Consider the following 10,178-nt stretch of genomic DNA (forward strand, 5'->3'; position numbering starts at 1 on the left):
AGGAATTGACCCTAGAAACAGTTTACAGGTAAAACAAGCCAACAAACCAACAAACCAAAAACCCCTGAAGCTCAGAGAGGTGCAGGAACTGCCCAAGAGCACAGAGCGAGCAGCCGAGCTGGTGCCCATTGGCCCTGTGCCCGGCAGATTCGGTCTCCCCGGCCACCCCTTCCCCGAGACCCGCAGCCCAGCCCAGGCCGGGGTGATGCCGCTCGAGTCTGCGGTGGTGCAGGGAGCCCCGCCCTGTTCGCGGATGGGAAACAGAAGCTGCGGAAGGGCCAGGCCTCATGGAGACCACCCGGGGGCAGGGCTGTCCTGGGACCCGACCCAGCCTGTTTCATCCTCGGGCTGCCGCTGTCACCCCTGCTGCCACTGTCACCCCTGCTGCCGCCCGCCACCAAGCCAGAAAAACCCGCCGGGCAGGACTGGCTGCTCGCATCAGGCCTGACCTGCTCCTTGGGGCTTTCCCAACTGCCCCCCCCCGGGGTGGGTGGGTGTGGGGGTCACACACAGAGACAAATGCAGCCACAGCTGCTCAGAGAGGGATGCGCACAACGGAGACAGACGCCTGGCACCCGCGGGCCAGGACACGTGCACACGCGCCCCAGGCACCGCCCACCGCCCTGTACCAGCTCTGGGCCAGGCTCTGAGCCCCTGGGGCTGCCCTTCCTCTGCTGCTCGGGAGGGCTCAGCCCCCTCCAGTCGGGGGTCCTGGTTCCCAGAGGCAGTCGGTCCTCTGCATGCCCACAGCTCCCTGGGCTGGGGCGAGGGGGCGGAGGGGGGGGGCTCTGGAGTGCCCACAGAGGGCAGCCCCAGTGACGGCTTCCCAGACGTCTTGAAGGATGGCTAAGGCCGAGGCCAGGCAGAAAAGAGGGGACAGGGTTCCTGGAGAGAGTCCGAGGCGAGGCCTGGGAGCCTGGGGGACAGGCGGGCTGGTCGGGAGACGCCCAGGTGCCAAGTCCTTGGGTCAGCAGATGGACGTGGCCTGGCCAGGCCTCAGTCGGTGTGGTCACTGTCAGGCCGGGACTGGCCCAGCAGGGCCCCTGGCTGCAGACCGGCCCCCTCTGGCCTGCTCTCCTCACAGGGACAGGACTCTGGGACGGGTGGGAGAAAGGACGAGACCTGCCCTTCACTGAGTACCACGCACTGAGGATTCTTGAATTCTCAGGTTGGAAGGTTCTAGAATTCCTGGGTCTCTTGCCCTTTCCCACATCTTATCACCTGTTCTCCACTCCCTGACCCTCCTATATGCTCAGAGAATGTTTTTAAAATATTTTTATTGATTTTTTTCTTTAGATAGAGAAAGAGGAAGTGAGAGGGGGGAGAGAGAGAGAGAGAGAGAGAGAGGAAACATCAATGATGAGAGAGAAGCATCAGTTGGCTGCCTCCTGCACGCCCCCTACCGTGGATTACGCCTGCAACCCTGGCCTGTGCCTGACCGGGAATCTAGCCGCAACCTTTCCAAGCCACACCGGCCGGGGCAAGAATGCTTTGTTTTGAGTAACTTTCCGGGTAACAGGATAACCTTCAAACACCAAAATGTTCAAAGTTGTGGCCATTGGAGGTAGAGATCTTTTCTACCCACCACACCCTCGTCTGCCCTCACCCGGAGAGGACCCTGCGCCAGCGCCTCCCGCACGCAGCTCTGCGCTCTGCCTCTGCCAGCGCCTCAGGCCTGAGCCCAGGCCTCTTTCCCGGCTCCTCCCCGCCTGGCGCTGGCGTCCTCACTCTGCTGCTTGGCTGACACTGCTCCGTGCACCATAGCCAAGCCCAGGGCCGGAGCCATCACCGAGAGGGGCAGGTCGCCCGAAGTCACCACGGCCGCTGCTCCAGGGAGGGTGTGGCCTCGGCAGCTGCAGGTCAGACAGGCAGGAGCCCTGTCCACGCGCCCCTCCCATCCCAGGGACGCGAACAGGTGTGCCCGCAGCCCACACGCGAGCAGCCTCGGCACCTGGAGCAGTGCTTGCCGATGGCCCACAGTTCGGGCCATTGCTCACCATGGTCAGAGCCTCAGCGTTTTGGCCTCAGTTCCGTGGTGGGACGGACTCGCTCTGGGCTGTACACAAGCCTGGGGGCTGGGCCTGCGTCAGGGGCTGGGCGCCTGGAGGCCGGAGCCACAGCTCAGAGCACCCTGGGGCTCCAGCTTGGGGCTGACAGGCCATTGCCTGAGTCCAGCAGCTCTCAGCGGGGCTGACCCTCGGGGACTGACCCCCCTGGGCTGTCCAGGTGGCTACTGGGGGGCCTAGAAGCAGTTGGTTACAAGGCTGTGCAGGGGCCGTGGAGCCCACAGAGCCTGCCTCCAATGGGCTGAGCAGCTCCCAGAGGGTGGGCCCTTGCACCTGGGCCTTGACGAAGGAGTAGAAGTTTGCCTGGAGAAGAATGTGGAGGGACTAGAATGTGCAAAGGCCTGGAGGTGTGTGTACAGGTGGAGAGAGAGGTGCTGCGTAGTTTGGACCCTTGACTTAGGCAGGTCGGGGATCCCACTCTGCCCTCTGCCCCCCACACCATGGGATCTTCATCTTAAATCTCAAACCTAACACAGCAGCCACCAGGGTGCCAGGGAGGCGAGCAGCAGGCAGGGTGGGCAGAGAGCGGGACTGACATGCGCTCCCGTTCGGCCTGAGGCCCCGGTGTGGGCCGCCTGGACAGACTCAGGCCGAGGGCTACCCGGCTTGTCAGTGCGCTGTGTCCAAAATCGTTTAACAAAATTGAAATTTAGAACCCGAGGTGTTTTTTTCTTTTTATTATCGAGTTTCCAGACTGGTATTCAGTTCTCATTTAGTCACAAACAAAATGATAACCTATCTCCCTCCCAGGGGCCACCCCTGCCCAGTGCACACACCTGGCCATGCCCAGAAGTCCCTGGGGGCCGCCCTGTGGGTGGCGCCTGCACAGCCAGGAGTCCCAGGTCCTCATGAACTGGGGGGGGGGGTGCCTCAGGGCCCCCTCCATGTTGCAGGGGAGGACCCGAGGCCCAGAGCAGTGAGCTGGGTGTAAGCCAGTGGAGCTGGATATGGAGGAGGGAGGGGGCCCCGCTTGGCCAGGCAGAGAGGACAGAGGGCGCGCCTCCTGGGGCCATAGCCCAGGTATGACGTGGAGGAGTAGCTCTGGACGTGGAATGACAAGATCTGGGCCATGATTACCACAAGTGGGACCAGCATTATTGCTGCTGTTGTACAGTGATGACCAGTCGGGGGCACTTTACAGTGACACGTAGGCGCACAGATGTGGCCCGGCTCTGGCCAGGTGCTGGCTGCACGCAGGGCCTTGGTTTCCCCACAGTAAACAGGGCCCTATTTGCTCCTCCCCACCGTGCGAACCTGGCCACCTGCAGCAGAGAGGAGAAGCGCGATGGCTCGCTCCCCGCCATCCTGACCCACCTGGCATCTCCCCTGGCCTCCACCAGCATGTCCTGTCCTGGCCTGAAATATGCAGCGAGTGGGAAGGCCCTGGGCAGGTCCCTCGGGTCAGGCCAGGCAGAGCAGGCTCCACCCCTCTGGCCGGTTGGGAGAGGCAGGCGGTCTCCTCACTGAGCGAGAAGGCACGTGAGAGGATGGGGTGGCCGGGCTTGGGCTGGGGGGCTGGGCAAGGGCAAGGGGTCGAGAAGGGGCCGCTGATTGCATCAGAGATTATAGAAGGAAAGAGGCTGGACATGCAGTTAGAGCCTAGTATTGAGTCTCCGGTGCTAAGAGTTTGTCCCAAGGGCAATGGGGAGTCATAGGAGGTTCTTTCTTTTTATTATTAAACTAGAGGCCGGGTGCACGAATTTGTGCACTGGTGGGGTCCCTCGGCCTAGCCTGCGGGGATTGGGCTGAAAATGGCTCTCCAACATCCCCCAAGGGGTCCTGGATAGTGAGAGGGTGGTTCTCAGGTTCTCGGCAGCTCCTGCGTTGACTGTCTGCCCCCTGGTGGTCACTGTGCGTCATAGCTACCGGTCTGGCGGTCAGAGGGTCACTTAGCCTTTTATATATATAGACTAGAGGCCCAATGCGAGAGTAGGCCTTCCTTCCCCAGCTGCCAGCACCGGCCTCGCTCCGGCACCCAGGACCCAGGCTTCCCTCACAGAGGGAGGCTCTGCCCACCCGCCACCCATGGCAGCCCGCCGGTGGGTGGCCTGGGCCTCCCTCTTTGGGGTGATCGTGGAGCCTCCCAATTGATTGCCCCGCTGGCCAGTGGCCTGAGCCTCCCTCTGCGGGGTGATCATGGGTGATGGCTGGGCCCCCGACCAGTCACATCGCACCCTCCTTGGCTGGCCTGTGCCAGTGGGTGTCATAGCGTGGTCCCGGATGGTTGTCTGGATGGTCGTCCCACTGTTCGGCCGTCCGGTCGATTTGCATGTTATGCTTTTGTTATATAGGATTGATTGGGGCGACATTAGTCAACATGAACATATAGGTTTTAGGTGCAGGTTTCTATGTTACAGAGATCTGTATATTGCACCGTGTGCCCACCACCCAAAGTCAAATCTGCTGTCCGCATGCTCGTATATTCCACAGAAGGTCCTCGAGGTGGGTGTGGGTGGGAAGGACAGAAGCATCCAACGTGCCTAAGCTCCCCTCCCACCCACAGGCATAGGCCTGAGTCAGGGCGGCCTGAGGATTTGCTCCTCAAGTGACTGCACGAGCCGGAAGGGGACGCAGCAGGAGGAGAAGGGAAGGCTGAGGGGGTGTTAAAGAGAGGAAATGGCCCTAGCGACCCGAGGGGCGCAGTGGTTAGAGCGCCGGAGCACGGGTTTGACTCCAGTCAAGAGCATGTACCTCGGTTGCATGCTCAATCTCCAGCCCAGGTCGGGGTGCATTCTGGAGGCAACCAATCGACGTGTCTCTCACATCGCTGTTTCTGTCTCTAGCCCTCCCTCCCACTCTCTCTTAAAATCCACAGAAAAACTATCCTCAGGTGAGGATTAACAAAGAGAGAAAATGCACTCAGAGAAACCTATTTTGTGTTGCCATGAGCCACAGTCGGCATTTTCTGGGCACTGAACAGAGGGAGGAGGCATTGTGAGGAAACTTAGGTTCAGAGAAGTGATTTGCCTAAAGTCACACTGCAAGGAAGTGCCTGGCCCAGGGTCCACCCCTTAGTGGTCAGGGGTGCTCACGAGGTCTCACAGGGAGCCTGGGCGGGAGGCCTGGCCTGTCCTCCCTCCTGCCCCTCTGAGCCCAGGTCTCACCAGGAAAGAGAAAGGCTGGTCCCAGGGCAAGAAGGGGAGACCAGGGCTGGGCGGGAGGGGTCCCTGGCCGTGGGCCCATCCCAGTGACCATGGGTCCTCCCCTCCAGCTACGGCGACCAGGTGCAGCACTTCAAGGTGCTGCGTGAGGCCTCGGGCAAGTACTTCCTGTGGGAGGAGAAGTTCAACTCCCTCAACGAGCTGGTCGACTTCTACCGCACCACCACCATCGCCAAGAGGCGCCAGGTCTTCCTGCGGGATGAGGAGCCCCCACTCCAGGTAGGTGGGCAAGGCCGGGCGGGCGCCCTGTGTGCAGGGGCCACGACACCTGCTGGGGCCGGGCCCGCCCGCTCCCCGCGTGGGAGGGGGTCCGGCCATGTTGTGAGGGTCTGTGCTGGTGTCGCTGCAGGGAAATAAGCAAGGCTGGGAAGGGGAGGGGAGAAAAGGAAGGAACCAACTGGCTATTCCCTGGGGCAACCCGTCGGGCTTGTTGTCAGTAGTGCACGGCACGCAGTAGGTGCTCAATAAACGTTGAACGGCTGAAGGTACTGAAGCCTACTGAGCCTTCTGAGTGCCGCGTACTGGGCTGGGCTCTGCACGGGAGCTTCGCTGTCTCCGCCGTGCAGGTGGGGCAGCTGAGGAAGGAGAGTGATGTGACTCACCCAGGCCACCAGCTGGTAGCTCAGTCCTGCTTCCTGCCCCAGAGGCGCTGGCCTTGGGTGGGGTGTGGGCAGCGTGGGCGAGGTCCTGGCCAGACACGGTGTGTGTGGGGGAGGTTGGCCACCCCGTGTCCTCGCAAGAACAGCAATTTGCCAGCCAGCCTTTCATCAGGGCTCGGGGGCCAGCTCTCATTAGGATGACGACACCTGCTAATGGGGTTATTATTCCCGATGTGCTCTTTTCCTTGGAAGGGGGGGTCGGCCAGGCAGGACCCCGAGACAGCCCGGGCTCTGCAGAGGGAGGAGGCTGAGGAAGGCCCATCCAGCCTCTCCCTGGGCCCCAGCTGCCTCATCCAGCATGACTTCAGGGCCAGGTTACCCCTCACCTGGGCCTCAGTGTCCCCTCTGTCCCATAGGATGTGCCCTGGGATCTGATATTCCAGGGCGTCAGCAGTGCCAGTCCCCCTATCCCACCGGGAGGCTCCACCTCCGCAGCCTGACCTGGGTCAGATCAGCCCTGAGCCTCCTCTGGGCCTCTGTACCCGAGACCTTCATCCCGCCCCCTCGCCTGGGCCAGCTCTGACCCTGAAGAGTGTGAGGGAGCCAGCATGGAACTGGGGGCCCATTGTGAGCTCCCCACACCCACCACTTCCCTGGGCCCAGCCCTGGGATCGCCTACCCTGTGGGGAGATTCCAGAGCTGGCTCGGTCTCTCGGGACCCAGGCCGCCTCCTCCTTCCTGGGCAGAGAACTGCTAATTACAGCTGGTGCCGATCCTATCTCCTGCTCTGCAGGACCGTGCTGGGAGGAGATGTCCCGGTGTCGGGCTGAGAGCTCTAGTCCAGCGCCATCCGAGGGTGGGGAAACTGAGTCCCACAAGGGCAAAGACTTAACCAAGGTCCCTTTGGGGCACAGCTAGGACTGGAAGCCAGAGCCGAGAGCTGGGCAGCTCCAAGTGTCCCCTTCGCTCCAGAGCCTGGCCAAGGGCAGCAGCATTGAACTGGGGTGGCCACACGTCACGCCACAGTCTGTGTCAGCCCTGGTGATCTCGGGGCCTGGAGTCCAGTTATCACGGCCGTTGCACAGTCAGGGAACTGAGACCCCAAACAGGCAGGGCCTGAACCACAGCCCCTCACTGCAGCCGGGACCCGGTCCCAGCAGAGCCCAGGACAGCGCGGGCTCTCAGGAGAGGCTGTGTCTGTGTGGCGGCCGTGGAGGGGAGGGGGTGCGGGCAGCAGGAGGCCCATGCAGGTGGGTGGCCATCACCTTGACCTCAATTCTGCCTCGAAAACATTGCCCTTACCAACCGGCGGCAAAGCCCTTCTCTTCCGGCCTCCGAGGCCCCACTAACACCCGCTCCCTTGCAGCCGCCGCGAGCCGGCTTCGCCCAGGCCCAGTTTGACTTCTCGGCCCAGGACCCCTCCCAACTCAGCTTCCGCCGCGGTGACATCATCGAGGTCCTGGAGCACCTGGACCCGCACTGGTGGCGAGGCCGGTTCTGCGGGCAGGTGGGTTTCTTCCCCCGGAGCTACGTCCAGCCGGTGCACCTCTGACCGGAGCGGGGCTGGGAGCCGAGCCAGCAGACCATCTGTCCACAGGACTCTGAAGTCCAGAGAGAGACCATGGACACCCCTCCGGGCCCCCTGGGCTCGGCCCAGGCCTGGTAGGGACACGGCCTCTGACGGCCCAGCCCAGCCCTCTGTTCCACATGAACCGGGGCTGCCCCGTGCCCACAGCCAACACCAAGTGCAGTGCCCGCCGGGCAAGGGGCGCTCCCGGGGCTCCCGCAGCCTCTTCCCACTTGTCACCAGCATTGGGACACCCTAGGGTGGGCTGAGCTCCACCGTCAGCGGCCCCACCCACCGGGCCCGCCCACCCCTCCCTCAAAAGGACCCTGAGGTGTCTGGCTATTGGGGAGGTGGTTTCGAGGGAAGGGAAGGCGAGGGCGCTGCCCACCTGATGGCCTGGGCTCACTGGACAGATCCAGGTGGAGATCAGCTTCTCCAGCGCCCACCTGGGCCCCTGACTCTGGGCGGTCGGGCCCTGAGGGCACCATGGAGAAGGCAAGGGCAGCTGCTCCTCAAAATGGACAAGGCCTGGGGGACGAGCCCTGGACGCAGCCACCGAGGAGCTCGGTTCAGGCCCAGGCTCTGCCCAGGCCCCGGGAGCCGGGAGGACCTGCGGGCCAGGGGAGCTGGGCCTGGGCTGGACTCTGAAGCCCAGCAGCATGGGGGGCAGTCTGGGGGGGCGCCCAGTTTGAGAATGGAACGCACACCCAGCAGGGGGTCACTAGGCAGCGCCTGCCCCGAGTCTGGGCACCTTTGGGAGCAGGAAGAGAGGGGACCTCGGGAGCAGCTGGAATGCCAGGCTGGGTGGGGGCAGGGAGAAGGGGGGTCTATGGCACTGGGAGCAGATGGGACAGTGGGGGGCTCTCCCTCCGGGCCCTGAGCTCTGGCGACTGCGCTGCTCCTGCCCTGGACCCACGTATGCAAAATAAAGACAGTAACAGGATAGAATGTCCTCTGCAATCGCCTTTTATTGCCCGTTATATGAGGGCCACTTTTGAAGTGTCACATTCTTTTCACCCATTCCCATTCCCTCCCGAATTTTTCAGGCTCCCGCCTTGCTGGCCGGGCAGCCTCAGGGCTGGTGTCCTCATTAGGGAAAGGGGCGGCCTCAGGCCCGGCCACCTCAGGCGAAGTAGGCGTAGAAGAAGATGTTGACGCACATGAGGAGGATGGCGTTGAGGCCACAGACCCGGGCCCAGAAAGCCTGTTTCCGGCTGCCAGCTGGCACGGGTGGGAAGAGAGGGATGCTGAGGATCTCAGGGCCACCCCCAGGGCCCTGTTGCTCTGTAGCCCAGCCCTGGGGGTGGTGTGGGAGGGATGCCCAGGGTCACTGCCTACCTGTTTTGGCTCCTGGGGGCAGGTCCCTCCCTAGAGTCCACCAGGTAAGGTTCTGGATCTGCAGGGAATGGGAGGGATAAGGTGGCAGGACAGGGAGGGGGTGCGGGCTTGGAGGTGGACCCAGACAGGATCAGGGGTCAGTGATGAAAGGGGGCAGCTGAGTTCAAAAAGGGCCAGGGGCCAGGGCTAGGCCAAGAACTAGAAAATTCTTGAGTCAGAGAATTGGAACCTGAGTCAGACGTTGGTAAGGGTCAGAGCCCGGGGTCAGGGCAGGCTTACCTGAGCCCCTGGGGGTGGGGGCGTCAGCAGGCTTCCGGCCACCACCACGGCCCCGCTGAGTGCGAAGAGGGCAATGGCAAAGTGCAGGTAGTGGATGCTGCCCAGGACAGCAGGCCGAGTGTCCACGGCGCCGCAGGGCAGGGCAGGGTACAGGAACTCCAGGACCAGCCTTGTGGCGCCCACCGCCAGCCCGACCATCAGGCCCCAGAAGGCCCCCTGGGGGAGGCAGGACAGCTGGGCCGCTGGATGAAGGCCCAGGGGACGATCGAGCCCGGCCAGAGGGGAATGAGGAGCCGGCCCAGGCCTGTCCCCGCCCAGCTCTCCTCCGCACCCACCTGCTCGTTGGCTCGCTGCCAGAAGACGCCCAGGATGAAGACAGCGGTCACCGGGGGGGCCAGGGAGCTGGTCACCGACTGCATGTAGATGAAGAGCTGCCCGCTGTTGGCACCCTGCAGGACCGGGATCCAGGCCACGCTCACGCCGATCAGCACCACGATGACCAGCCTGTGGCGGCAGCGGCATCATCAGGAGCCCTTCCCCCCTGCCCTCCCCTCCCCGGCTGCCCACTCCAAACCCTCCCAAACCTGCCCCAGCTGAGGAGCCATCCCCCCACCTGCACCAGTTCCCATCCACGCGAGGCCCCTCCACGCAGCCACGCTTCACCTGTTCATTCCACAAGCTCTTCAACAAGAGCTCCCTGGAGCACAGGGGTGCTGTGCTAGGAGCCCCCCGCCCCCCCGAGTGAGGGGGCGCTGTGCTAGGAACCCAGACTCTATAATGAGTGGGCCCTGGTCACTGCCCTGATCAGAATTGAGCAAAAAAGCAGATGAGCCTGTCACCCGGTCACCCATGCTAAGGGCTGGGCTCAGGGAGCCCAGAGGAAGCATCAATCCAGGAGGGCTTCCAGGAAGAGGAGCCTGGAGCCTGAAGGGCGTGCAGCTCAGCTAAAGGGACAGAGGTCGTTCCATCTGCTCCTCCCCGGCTGAGCACCCTGTGTCAGCTGAGTGCCCCTCACCCCTAATCAGGAGAGGTGGGGTGGGGGGGTGGATGAGACCTCCTGGAGCCTGCACAGCAGGCGTGGCCATGGCTCTGTGTGAGCTGGGGTGGGTCCACCTGCCCGCCCGCCTCCCTTTTCCTACCTGGGCCTCAGGGGGAGGGGGAGGGGGAG

At 63.1% G+C, this 10,178-nt stretch overlaps 2 protein-coding genes across 2 annotated transcripts in view; one reads left to right on the forward strand and one right to left on the reverse strand.

Moving 5' to 3' along the window:
• The window catches only part of GRAP (GRB2-related adaptor protein), a 27,043-nt gene extending 18,720 nt beyond the window's left edge, over positions 1-8,323 (forward strand). Inside the window, exons 4-5 of the mRNA XM_006779297.2 lie at positions 5,278-5,446; positions 7,193-8,323. Coding sequence (XP_006779360.1) covers positions 5,278-5,446; positions 7,193-7,378 — 355 coding nt within the window. The 3' untranslated portion in view covers positions 7,379-8,323. The remainder of the gene's footprint in view (positions 1-5,277; positions 5,447-7,192) is intronic.
• Positions 8,324-8,343: 20 nt separating this feature from the next.
• The window catches only part of SLC5A10 (solute carrier family 5 (sodium/sugar cotransporter), member 10), a 60,527-nt gene continuing 58,692 nt past the window's right edge, over positions 8,344-10,178 (reverse strand). Inside the window, exons 11-15 of the mRNA XM_015558354.1 lie at positions 9,624-9,707; positions 9,346-9,514; positions 9,011-9,226; positions 8,732-8,789; positions 8,344-8,614 (exon numbers count right to left, since the gene is read on the reverse strand). Coding sequence (XP_015413840.1) covers positions 8,517-8,614; positions 8,732-8,789; positions 9,011-9,226; positions 9,346-9,514; positions 9,624-9,707 — 625 coding nt within the window. The 3' untranslated portion in view covers positions 8,344-8,516. The remainder of the gene's footprint in view (positions 8,615-8,731; positions 8,790-9,010; positions 9,227-9,345; positions 9,515-9,623; positions 9,708-10,178) is intronic.

The sequence above is a fragment of the Myotis davidii genome, unplaced genomic scaffold, assembly GCF_000327345.1.
Source record: "Myotis davidii unplaced genomic scaffold, ASM32734v1 scaffold129, whole genome shotgun sequence".
Lineage (NCBI taxonomy): Eukaryota > Metazoa > Chordata > Mammalia > Chiroptera > Vespertilionidae > Myotis > Myotis davidii.